Source organism: Periplaneta americana, chromosome 16 (genome assembly GCF_040183065.1).
Source record: "Periplaneta americana isolate PAMFEO1 chromosome 16, P.americana_PAMFEO1_priV1, whole genome shotgun sequence".
Lineage (NCBI taxonomy): Eukaryota > Metazoa > Arthropoda > Insecta > Blattodea > Blattidae > Periplaneta > Periplaneta americana.
Genome location: NC_091132.1, coordinates 6,912,865 through 6,927,069, shown reverse-complemented (window position 1 = coordinate 6,927,069; position 14,205 = coordinate 6,912,865). Strand labels below are relative to the sequence as shown.

The window sequence follows — 14,205 nt, the reverse complement described above, 5'->3', positions numbered from 1 at the left end:
ACAATCTTAAGGGAAAAAATGGAACTCTCTGCATCATAATCCACAGTTAATTCCCGATTTACCACGAAAATCGTCTGTAGCTGCATTTAGATTGGCAACAGGCCATGATTGTTTGGCCAAACACCTGCACAGAATTTGAATATATCAGTCCCCTAACTGCCCATTGTGCAACTCAAACCAAGAAATGGATTCGGAACACCTCAAAATCTGTGCTTCAGTGGCTGGCCATGATAATATCTTTGAAAAATATTGGAGTGCAAGAGGTCAAATGACTTTATTGTCAAACGCCTGGCATTAGAAAACAACAACAACAAAAATAATTTCAGATATGTGGTGGCATAAGGACATCGCTTCCAGCATATTCTATGACAAAGGTGGGTGGTTATTGTAACTGTAATTTACATGAGCAATCTATGAGCTTCACTTAAGGAGCTATGAATATCGGGGTGCTTCCAGCCATATGCTGACGAATGAACATCTATTTGAAGGCTCTGTAGTTCAGAGTATACCCATTCCTGAACATCACCTTTGTGCTTCTAATTGCAAATAACAATATTACAGAAAAATAATTTTAAAATGTGTTTTAAATTGAAAATGTCAAGGACAGGTCTGATTTACGCTCAGCATGTTCTTACTAAACGCGAATTTTTTTGCACCAAACCATGGTACACAATTGATCACCACTATTGCACCTTACCATCACTGGCCTGGGAATGATGTCTGGATCCCCAAGCCTGTTGAGGGGGATGCCAAAGAGAACACCAGCTGCAGCAGGCAATGAAGGACCTGACGGACTATCTGTGAGATCTTCTCCCTTGCTGATGCTTCGTTTGAACACTTGACGAATCCTCATTGGTGACTTGCGGGCCTTCTTGTTGCTGTTCACAACACCCAGACCTTTCTTCGAGTCGATGCTGCTATTGCTGCAGTCACTTGCCTTCCTCTTGCTCCTGTCAACGAAAGAGAAATGGAGACTGTGTCAGAGCCCTAGTCCCACAATTTGCAAGCCAATAATCTGCATAGAACAAGATAAAGTATTTATTACAGTAAAACCCTGCTCAACCAAAACGGTAGAGTAAAAATACACATCATGTTTTTTGGACTGTGACACACAGCCATTTTAATCTTAAAAAAAACTTATTGTCTTATATCTAACAGTCTTACGATCAGAAGGTCCGTCAATGAGACATCTACCAACTTATTCTCACCCTACAGTGAAGCTAACATAAGGATCAATGCACAAAATTCTCTTCTCCACATAGTTTAAAAAATTCTATTTTTTTTTTTTTTTTTCACTAGTTAGATCAAAACTTGAATATTGTAGTACTATATGGAACCCTTATCCAATTAAATATATTAACAAAATTGAAAGTGTTCAAAAAAGATTCATTAGATTTTTATTTCTTAAATCATTTGGTTTGTGGGCTAAAGCAAGGAGATGCACAATCACCTTTACTTTTTAACTTTGCTCTAGAATATGCCATTAGGAAAGTCCAGGATAACAGAGAGGGTTTGGAATTGAACGGGTTACATCAGCTGCTTGTCTATGCGGATGACGTGAATATGTTAGGAGAAAATCCACAAACGATTAGGGAAAACACGGGAATTTTACTGGAAGGAAGTAAAGAGATAGGTTTGGGAGTAAATCCCGAAAAGACAAAGTATATGATTATGTCTCGTGACCAGAATATTGTACGAAATGGAAATATAAAAATTGGAAATTTATCTTTTGAAGAGGTGGAGAAGTTCAAATATCTTGGAGCAACAGTAACAAATATAAATGACATTCGGGAGGAAATTAAACACAGAATAAATATGGGAAATGCCTGTTATTATTTTATCATCCAGTCTGCTGTCGAAAAATCTGAAAGTTAGAATTTATAAAACAGTTATATTACCGGTTGTTCTGTATGGTTGTGAAACTTGGACTCTCACTTTGAGAGAGGAACATGGGTTAAGGGTGTTTGAGAAAATATTTGGGGCTAAGAGGGATGAAGTTACAGGAGAATGGAGAAAGTTACGCAACACAGAATTGCACGCATTGTATTCTTCACGTGACATAATTAGGAACATTAAATCCAGACGTTTGGATGGGCAGGGCATGTAGCACGTATGGGCGAATCCAGAAATGCATATAGAGTGTTAGTGGGGAGGCCGGAGTGAAAAAGACCTTTAGGGAGGCTGAGACGTAGATGGAAAGATAATATTAAAATGGATTTGAGGGAGGTGGGATATGATGATAAAGAATGGATTAATCTTGCTCAGGATAGGGACCAATGGCGGGCTTATGTGAAGGCGGCAATGAACCCCCGGGTTCCTTAAAAGCCAGTAAGTAAGTAAGTAAATCATTTGGTTACTATCCCTCTTGGAGTAATGAAAATAGAATTTCGTACTCATCTCTGTAATTTTGAAAGTTTGCAACACAGAAGGAATAATATTGATATAAAATGCCTCCATAATTTATTAACGGTAGTTCTGTAAATAGTCATCTACTGTCTAGGATAGCAATACATGTATCAAGAGAGAACTGTAGGACCAGTAAAATATTTAATATAAACTATGCTATGCAGATTATTAGAATCTGTTCCTCCTATAATAAACTGAGCAATATTGACATCTTTCAAGATAGAACCACACTCTTGAGAGAAATAAATACCGGTAGCTTTCAAAACACTTCATCACTAACTCAACCTCTAATTCCGTTAACATTGCTGACTTAACGTAGCCCTAATACCTCATCATTTATTGTGTTATGTTATTAATCTATGACTAGTTATTTGCATTTCATCACTTGCTCTATTACTTTACTATAAAATCTAAGTTTTCTTTTATACTGTAATTGCTTTTGTTTTTGTTTACCGAGATTTTCATGTTATAGGCCTATTTCCTTGTTATCTATTGCTAAGTAGTATTGGATTATAAATGTTTAAGTTTAAATTACCTACCATTATTATATGTATTACTACTGTTGTTATTACTATTCTATCTGTAATTACATTGTTGAGTGGATGAAACAAACAAACAAATAAATAAATAATAAACAAATATGATATTTAAGTTGGAAACTTGGCCTCCTGCAATATGAAATTCATGGCTAAACGCTTTACAATAGCTGTAGAAATTATGATAAGCGAAACAGCAAAATTAAACAAACATTAATTGAGGTTATAACATTTTATTTTGAACTAGGTACTTTCATTCAGTGAATTATCGACAAGATGAGAACCATTATGTTTGATTACGTAAGACTATTTTGCGAAGGTATATTAATACAGAATTTATAACATACAGAAACAGATTATATTATAAATTAAAATATTTAATACTTACATTTGCTAGCACGGCCATTACGCAATATCACGGCCCACTGTATTGTTACGCAACAATGAAAATATTTAACATCTGAACATCAGGTGTGACAAGATATTAAACAACTGCGCATCAGCTCCGAGAAGATTGTATTCGTAGGTGAAAGTTGACTTTGATCGGTTAAAACTTAATGGATTCGTAATTGCATTGATGTATTGCTGGTACATAAGCGAAATAGTCCCCATAAATTTCTTTACCAGCAATGTTTTTTACTATTGGACGGAAATATAAATCTAATACTATATCATAACCAAAATCAATGGTTCAAAAAGGGCCCACAATAGCTCTGTTTACCTTATACCTTTGGTGCCTCGAATTTTGGCAGACATGAAGTAGTTATTCTTTGTATTTTATATTTTGAAGACAGGTTAATTAATAACCCGACACACTTGTAATCACATGTTCATACAAATTTTCAGACTAAGACACTCAGGGAACTTTTCTTCTTCAAGAAAAATTCCACGAGAGCCAGGAATCTAGGCTGGGACCTCCAGATCTGGAAGCCAGCATACTGACCACCAGATCACGGAGGTGGTCAGATAATAGCTCATTATTTTGCTCAGTACTTACATGTTAGAACTTTACTCTATATATGTATGGAACAGAAGTAAATAGCCGATTAGCTAAATTACATATCTTGCCATTACCCTGTATTTATATTTATGAAACCTTAAATTTTATCAAATATAATTTGTATAGCTTTCCTACAAATTCAGACACACACCAGTAAAATACAAGAAATAAAGATAATATTTTTATTGAAAGTTTTAACACAACTCTATATAAAAACAGTTTCATTCATGCTGGTCTTCTTATGTACAATAGCCTACCAGATTATCTTAAAGAAATATCTGTACATCAGAAATTTAAGAAAGCTCTTTATAAAATTTTAATAAAAAACTGCTTTTACAGTATGAACGAATTTATTGAAAATTCGTCATAACTGAATAGAAAAAGAACGCCTTACTTCAAAAAATGTTACTTCCTCTTTTCCAGATCCTGACTTCGAGAAGGATGTCTTCTCATGAAAGACGCGATGGTTGAAATTTACTCCTGACTTCAAGACATACTACAAACGGGACTTATAGCCGAAATCGACCAACCTGTAGTTTTCTTCAATCAAGTTCCAAGTTTTGTATATTTGAATTTGTGTTGCATTTAATTATAGTTATTACTTTTATGTATATTATGTAATTAATTATTAGTTTGTAAATATGACATGTCCCATATCATGTATATGATCAGTGGATGTAATAAATGATTATGATTATGATTAAACAGGACTATCTCCTTAAGAATCTATGTCTGCTGATGCGATAAGCCAATGAAAAGACAGGTTACACTGACATATGACTAGTCAGCTTCTCCGTACACATCCTGGATTGAGTACAGCGACGAAATAAAAAATTCATCTTTGTCTATGGAAATAACTGCCACTTGTCTAGCCTGATCTAAACGTAACTGAAAATTAGGTGAACTTCGATTCAGTTCTTTAATGTTATGCTTGTTCAGATGCACCTCGATCTCACCTGAGAATGAACTGGCACTTCGCTAGGGGGTCGGGCCCATGTACGTTGTTGCAGTGGTCCAGATCGAAGCCCTCCTCCGTGCTGAGTCCATCCCGCAGGCAACTGAGCTTGATGGCGAAGGGTCGCTCGTGGCCTATCAGAGGGTAGGGTGACTCCTCGCGTGCAGTCTTGGCCCAGAGCTGGAAGTCGTCGGGGTCGAGCCCCCTCATCTCCAGGTGCTCCAGAGCAAGCCTGATGCATGTTCGGGCCGTCTCCTCAGGTCCCACGCTGAATGTCTTGCACTGCAACATGTGAACACATCAGACCTGCTTAAGCTGAAGAATTTAGACATTATGAATTATAAGGTTTTTCAAGAGCAAGAGGAAACTATAATTGGTCATATTTTCTTAATTTTCTACACAATATTTTGGCTAGAAAAATCTTCGAGACAGCGTTCACTCCCGTATTTTAGAATTCTAAACTGAGAAACCAGTTCGATTAATTAAAATGTGTCTCGGTGAAATGTACAGCAGAGTCCGTATAGGTCAGTTTCTGTCAGATGCGTTTCCAATTCACTGTGGCCTAAAGCAAGGAAATGCACTATCACCTTTACTTTTTAACTTTGCTCTAGAGTATGCCATTAGGAAAGTCCAGGATAACAGAGAGGGTTTGGAATTGAACGGGTTACATCAGCTGCTTGTCTATGCGGATGACGTGAATATGTTAGGAGAAAATCCACAAACGATTAGGGAAAATATGGGAATTTTACTGGAAGCAAGTAAGGAGATAGGTTTGGAAGTAAATCCCGAAAAGACAAAGTTTATGATTATGTCTCGTGACGAGAATATTGTACGAAATGGAAATACAAAAATTGGGAATTTATCCTTTGAAGAGGTGGAAAAATTCAAATACCTGGGAGCAACAGTAACAAATATAAATGATACTCTGGAGGAAATTAAACACAGAATAAATATGGGAAATGCCTGTTATTATTCGGTTGAGAAGCTTTTATCATCCAGTCTGCTGTCGAAAAATCTGAAAGTTAGAATTTATAAAACAGTTATATTACCGGTTGTTCTTTATGGTTGTGAAACTTGGACTCTCACTTTGAGAGAGGAACATTGGTTAAGGGTGTTTGAGAATAAGGTGCTTAGGAAAATATTTGGGGCTAAGCGGGATGAAGTTACAGGAGAATGGAGAAAGTTACACAACGCAGAACTGCACGCATTGTATTCTTCACCTGACATAATTAGGAACATTAAATCCAGACGTTTGAGATGGGCAGGACATGTAGCACGTATTTCTGGGCGAATCCAGAAATGCATATAGAGTGTTAGTTGGGAGGCCGGAGGAAAAAATACCTTTGGGGAGGCCGAGACGTAGATGGGAGAATAGTATTAAAATGGATTTGAGGGAGGTGGGATATGATGATAGACTGGATTGATCTTGCTCAGGATAGGGACCTATGGCGGGCTTATGTGAGGGCGGCAATGAACCTTCGGGTTCCTTAAAAGCCAGTAAGTAAATAAACTGAGAAAAAATGGAAAAGTTACAATGTCTATTCTATATTACAAATTACAAACATCGCACTCCATCATTGCAGGTGACTGTAGATGAACTATTATAAAACAATTATTGTGAGTTATTAATTTCTCAAGGCGAGTGATGGCAACATCAAACGTTTGGATAAAATCTGGGTGGATCTTTTGAAACGTACTGAAGGAGAACTCTCAAATTTGAAGAGGACAGTGGAGTTCATTATGTGTATCCCTGGAACAAATGCGTGTGTCGAAAGATTATTTTCTCGCATGAATGCTCTATGGACTGATGAGAAAAATAAATTGTCTGTAAAACAGTAAAATCAATGCCTGTTGTCTTCAGTGAGAATTGTGTTGCCTTTCATGTCATGGTTCTTCAAAATAAACAATTAATTGTTAAGTGAAATTCATTCTTCAGAGAAATATTGCAAGGCCAAAGTGGATTGATTTATAAGAATATTGTCACGTGACTAGTGTATTTTGTAGCTATTTCTGTAATAACTTAGTAAAAGCAATTTGAAGGCAACTTACATAAAGAAGCTTAAACTTAATGCAAATATGCTCCTTAACAATTTTACTTATCCTTAGTTAATTAGCAAAGTGTTTGTGTAGTAAACCACACTTTGAAAGACTGGCATATTTGATGGGTGCGCATACTAAACTTACTCAATGATAACTGATAAATGTCCCGTATTTTTTTTCCAATATGTCTGAGAACCCTAATTTTGTAGAATTTGTAGCATTTTCAACATCTGAATCCTCGTTTGAACTCATTTTAACAATGTTTGTTTATTTCTCCTAGTACCGCTGTTCTTATGTTACAAACAAAAACCTATCGTCTTCAAAACTAATAAAACAAACGACTCTCTTCTCGCGAGGAAGAAACTAATAATAGGACAATCGCTTCTCCACAAAAGACATGTTCAAAACTAATAAAAATAAAACAATTACTTTTATTAAAAAATATTTTTTTTATCAAAATAGATAAAACGTTGTACGACCCTGGCTGAGTGTTAGAGAAGGCCGTATGGCCTTAACTCTGCCAGGTTCAATAAATTATTATTATTATTATTATTATTATTATTACTAACCATACATGTGCGCTCCGCTGCACTGTTAGAAATAAATATAAAGTAATTACATAATTAAAATAGGACATTTGATCCAGGGAACATTCGTGTTTGATAGAAGGATAAATCGTTTAATATGTTACTTAATTTAAATTGTATTTAAATAATTAAAATGCGATCATTTTGGTCCAGAGACCACTCATTTGGTGCAATGACAATGTTTCTTATTTGTTATTACATGCAACCATAGTTTAATGAAGATTGACATATCATTTAGTTTTAATGTGTATATTTTATTTTCCTTGTTATAGGTTTCCATTGAATTATGGTAATAACTTAATTTTAATCCTTGTTTTCTACGTCTTCAGTAAATGGCGCTTGGCCCATTATAGTTCTGAACCCTTCAAATAACTTAAATAGTGATACAGCATATTATATATTGATATGTAATTATATTTCTTTCTTTCGAAAATATAAGAATTCACGATCTCCTATGTACCATTGCCATGGAGTGAATAAATGTGTTTTTTCTTCCTACTCAAAAATTTTATATTTTGCACATAGGAATTACTGCAGGAACAACAACGCTATAATCTGAGGTGGCAGGGAAAATGTATTGTATTGTTATTTTAAAAGTCTTCTATATCCTTAAATATCAGTCCTATCAAAATTTTGCATAGAATAAAACTTATCGGAAATCATTTTTAAAGAAACTTTTGTTATAATAATAATAATAATAATAATAATAATAATAATAATAATAATAATAATAATAATAATAATAATAATGATTTATTTAACCTGGCAGAGATAAGGCCATACGGCCTTCTCTAACACTCAACCAGGAGTAAAAACTTCGTTATAGAAACACTACAAATTTACAAAGTACACACAAAACTGAATAAGATAATAATAATAATAATAATAAAATGTAAAGAACAAGTAAGAAGAAATCAGACATAATATATAACATACAGAAAGAAAGAAAAAAGCATAATAAAATGTGAACAGCAGGTCAAAAATAAATGAGGCCTACAAAGTATAAAAAAATAAGACAATTATTGATAATAATAATAATAATAATAATAATAATAATAATAATAATAAATAAGAATAGTAATGATAATAATAATGATAATAATAATATTAGTAATAATAATAATAAATAAAATAATAACAGGCCTAATAGTAATAATAATACTAATAGTAGTAATACAATAGTGCAGTACAAAGCATAGAATGAATACAATATTTTTAAGTATACACAGTAAGGAAAATTATGATTATATATAGCTCAACTTATCACATTAGAGATATACCATTATCGGAAAATATGAAAACAAAAATATAAAATAAGTTAAATATCAGTAGAACATAAAAATGTGAATACGTGGCAACATGCAATGCAACACGTGTCATAATAGTGAGTTAGTTTGGCAACTCGTCATAAGGTAATTTTCTAACTTGGATTTGAAAGATTTCAATGTTCGGCAGCCCTTGACTTCAGGCGGCAGAGAGTTCCAGTGACGAGAGGTAGCAACAGTGAGAGATGAGGAATACAGAGATGATGTGTGAAGTGGAATTTCTAGCGTGTTATCGAGTATTAATATTATGATAGCGAGAGAGAGTATGAAAACGAGCGTATAAATAATAGGGGGATGAAGTGTGCATAATTCGATATAAGAGAGAAAGTGAGTGCAGATTTCTCCTCTCATGTAACCTAAGCCATGATAACTTCTCGAAAGAAGGTGAGATATGATCATAGTATCGAACATTACAAATGAAGCGGACGCACGCGTTATGAACACGCTGTAGTTTCTGGGCGGAATCAATCCTGAGATCACTGAACAAAACGTCGCAATAATCGAAGTGAGGTAGAATGAGTGTCTGTACCAGCGTCTGTTTTAATTTAGATGGATAATGATACAATCTTTTTAGTGAATGGAGAATAGAGAATGCCTTCTTACATATATATTTAATATGCGTATCCCAACTAAGATTAGATTCGAAATGCACTCCGAGATTTTTTACGGTAGAGCTAAACGGGATGATTGTTTTATCCAGTTTCACAGGTGGAATATTCAGGTCGTTGACTTCAGGAATCAATCCACGGTTCGCGAACAGAATAGCCTGTGATTTACATGCGTTTAGGCTAAGCCCAAATTGTTGAGACCAGGAAGAGACGGAATCAAGATCTTCATTAAAACTATTAATGCTATCATTTAGTGCATCAGGACGCGCTGAAATATACAATTGAACGTCGTCTGCATATATTTGATATCTGCAGTGCTTAAATGATGTAGAAATTCCATTTATATAAATAGAGAAGAGCAAGGGGCCTAATACTGATCCCTGAGGAACTCCTGTATCTACAGTACGCCAGGATGAGAAACGATTATTAGATATGACACGCTGCTGGCGGCCAGTAAGGTAGGAGTACATCCAGGTGATAGCACTATCAGAAAGGTGTAGCGTTTGTAGTTTAGTCAATAGTAGATCGAAGTCAACAGAAGTAGATCGAAGTCAACAGTTATGTAACATTTTTCACAAAAATCAATAATAAGCGAGATATTTCAATTTATTTAATTCAGGCCCCTTTAAATAAAGTATTTTGAATGCCATATAGCCTAAAATCTAAGTTACAACGAACTTATTTTATATTCCAATTTTCAGCGAAATCCGTTCAGCCATTATCGCGTGAAAAGGTAACAAACATCCAGACAGACAGACACACATACAAACAAAAATTTCAAAAAAGCTATTTTCGGTTTCAGGATGGTTAATTATACATGTTAACACCAATAATTTTTGGAAAATCGAAAATTACCAGAAAAATTTTGGCTACAGATTTATTATTGGTACAGATTATTATTATTATTATTATTATTATTATTATTATTATTATTATTATTATTATACTTATCGTAGTTTCATATTACAATTGCGGTTTCGTTCGACAACTTTCCAATCTCATATTGTAAATAACTATCATCTCCCTGAAGATACTTAAAAGCCAATCGTAGGGTTCCCTCATTAAGGGGGAATGGAATTGGATTTTATGTGAAAATGTTGATTTATTTTTTATTTTTCCAACTTATTATTTTGTTTTCCTTCTTTTAAATGGTATACAACATATGACTAGACTAAAATTATATCCATGCTAATTTTTCGTTTTTTTTTCTGAGGGGGTGTAGTGTATGTTTATATGTCTTCAATGTTCATTTTCCGTAAATTCAGTCTTTTCATAATATTACAGAATTACTGCTATTGCCAGTATTAACACGGCCAAGAAATGGCCAATAAATTTAGTCTGGATCCCCCTCATTTAGGAACAGGATTCTAACGCATCGGCAGTTACAGGTCTTCCAACTGTATAGCCTTAGACACAAAAAATGACCGCTCTCCTGTAATGTGAATTTGTGTAAGTCCTCTTGAGAGAGCGCCTGGTTCACACTAGTAGGGAAAAGATTTTTATTTTGCACCTAATTACACCTTGAATATATATTTTTTGATAGATTAGTTAAAACAGTTGATCTATAAACAAACAGAAAAAGCAACAAGCAAAACAAACGAAAAACAGAGCGGAGTTCTTCGTAAGAAATTCGTTCACATGTAAACCTAAGCTTTCATGAAATCAACCGAAGTCATGGTAAGTACTCCTAGCATCCTTAAAATCCATTGTCCTAGGAAGGGATCTGAAGTCGCGAATCTCTGATGTCGAGGCTAGCATAGTTAAGCACAAAATCACTGAAGAGGAAGAGGAGCTTCCATCACATTCGTACCTGACAACTACTACACTGTTGGTAGGATGATTTTTAGATACAGCAAATGGACTTAAAAATTTAACACTCTATTTGCTGTGTGTAAGTAATTGCCCAAATTCACAAGGACGATTCCCATCCTCCTGTCATGTCAAGCTGCAGAAAATAACTGCCCACGTACGTACGCACCCTTCTGGGATTTCCTAATTCCGGCCGAACCGTCCAAAATGTTAATCCGTCTCACAAATGACAGATCCTGACAAAGACAGCTCAACTTTTGGAGTCATTGCAAATAGAAACATCTGAGCGACGACTCTGGAAATAACGACAGATCGAATCAAATGCGACAGATGACAAATGACGCGCATCATGATTGTTATCCTAGCAACAGCATCTAAATAACTGTTTATATCAGGTACATTTAATTTAAAAAAAAAAACACACACACGTCAATTTACATACCGAGGAGAGAAGTTTAAAACCAGTGTTAATAGTATTTTAGGTTTCATCTCCTTACCCTTTGCAATTCCACTATTAAGAAACTTAAATTTGAAAGAAAATTGAATTTTTTATTCATCTCATTCTTTTGTTCTTACATCTTTTGTTTTCTATCGTTGCCTGGCAACCTGGATTGTTATTATTGGTTTGAGATGAAGAGAATAAAACTACAAAGACTATTGAGCATTTAGTGTGATAGTTGTGTTTGGATATTAAATTATTTAAAAACGTTTTTGTGTACTTCAAGAGAGAACAGAAATCATTTTTAATTAATCAAATTTAGGAAATTATCGAAATAAAGTGTTTCCATCCTAGAACCAACTGACTGTAACACCAATCCAGGTTGCCAGGCAACAATAGAAAACAAAAGATACGGGAACAAATGAATGAGATGTATAAACAAATACTCTTTTTAAATTTTAAATATCAGAATATAGGGGTACCATTTGAAATTTCAAAGGAAATGGAGGGGGCGAAGCCTAAAATATAATAAACACTGGTTTTAAACTTACCACTCCACTATATAAATTAACAGTTTTTGTTTACATTAAATTTAATTGAAATAAATAATTATTTAGACTGGTAGTTTCGAAATGAAATCCCTATATATTATGACAGTATGCCAATCAGTTACCTCGTTCTCTGCTGTAGCAGTATGCGATTAATTCTGAGATTTTTTCTGTGAAACTTGTAGCTTTGTTCATGACGTGAAAATGCTCTAACTACGTCAAAAGACGGTCATTGTCGCACATCTTAAAAAAAAAAGCGTCTGCGCTACAAATTATTGTTTTGCCTCTCAACTGTGTGAATTTTCAGATTCCATCTATTTCAGCGGTGACCGAAACTCGAGCTGCAGTGATTACATGCGACAGACAGCCTATGAAGTAAGGAGAGGGAGGAAAGGTACTTGGCATGAAAACTACAACCAGTGGTGGTTCCTGTACTAACATCTTGATCAATCCCGCGGATAAAAATGTCGAGCTTTGCTGTATCAGTAATGTCACTGCTGTCATCAAGAGCCAGTGAATAATATACGATTTTTCTTCCTTCTTTTTTTAACCTTCCTCTTGAATATAATCAGGAATTTTCTAAATTCTTCTCTCGATACTTGATCGAGAAATTCGTAATTTTTTCAAAATTAAAAACTTCTTATGGACAAGTTATTTGTAAGCTATTTTAATCATTACTCTTTTGAGAAATTCTGTCCTCTTAAAAAGCTTCAGAGCACGAGATATTTCAAACCCCATTAGGTAGCTGACTTCCTTACATTTATTTATCTCATCTTTCTCTTCCTGGCTATGATTTAAGACATTTCAATTCCTGGCGTTTAACAGTTCGTTGGCACATAATATTGAATCAGTTTTTCTACAATATTATTATTAAATGAATAACTAATAAATTGTTACCCTCATCTAAAGATTAAGAAGATTAAAATTGAGATAAAACCTAGTAATTTTATTCTTCTAGGGGGAAAATCTAAAAATATCAATATTCATGCACGTACAGAAGAATTATAGAAACACATACTTAGTGGTCAGTAATAATAATAATAATAATAATAATAATAATAATAATAATAATAATAATTTATCCAGCGTGGCAATTAATGTTTCTATATACTCCTAATTGAACCGTTGAGCAACGTTAACATATTACATTTTGTCCGACAGAACAAAAACGTTCCCCTTCTCAATCTTTACAAAACCACCTCTTACTGCTTGGAGAGACAGAGTTTGTAGAGCGACATGATACCGCCACTGCTTGCCTTCAGTACGTGAATGAAACACAAAGCAATGTACAGGAAGCTCCTCGTACCCGTTTGAATGTCTGTGATTACACGACGTAATCACGACACCCTCTTTGGTTACCGCTGATCTATTTGATATGAGCCAAGTAAAACACACACTACAAAGCAGACAAGTCTCAAAGATCGATAAGACATTAATGTAACCTTAAACAGTTCCGTAAGAATGAGAAAAATTAAATCTCAACACAGTTGAAGACTCAGAAAACGTCTCCACATCTCAATCCAAGTGTAGAGCCGATATCTGACGCAAATATACTTGGTCGACGTCAAGGACACGCTAATTCCGACCTTGAGATGCATGTCGACGAGTCCGTGAGACTTCAGTTTCAGCTATACCGATTTCTTGCGAGCTGTCACGTGTACTGCATACCTTACTGGCGTTCCGTTATTGCCTTGTATGGAAGGAGAAGGGGCCGTCAAGTTTATAATGTAAAATTGCGATGTACACATTCCTCACAACAAGAGCTCCGTCCTAGCATTTGCGACTTCCTGTAAACGTCGATGTAGGAAGGTATCTGGTTACATTCGACGTAGTGGCATTCCTCATAGTGATTACACGTCGCAATACCGAAGATGAAAGACGACATTGCATGTAATTAAAACTAATTTCAAGATGGAGTCCGTTACTTCACTTCCGTGTCAGGCATTTTAACT

General features: G+C 34.8%; 1 protein-coding gene across 10 annotated transcripts in view; it reads right to left on the bottom strand.

The window, feature by feature from the left end:
* The window catches only part of LOC138716254 (uncharacterized), a 619,716-nt gene that overhangs the window by 24,106 nt on the left and 581,405 nt on the right, over positions 1–14,205 (bottom strand). For all 10 annotated transcript variants that reach the window (XM_069849112.1, XM_069849113.1, XM_069849120.1 and 7 more), the window contains 2 exons: positions 4,899–5,179; positions 698–950 (listed from right to left, as the gene is read on the bottom strand). In XM_069849112.1, coding sequence (XP_069705213.1) covers positions 698–950; positions 4,899–5,179 — 534 coding nt within the window. The remainder of the gene's footprint in view (positions 1–697; positions 951–4,898; positions 5,180–14,205) is intronic.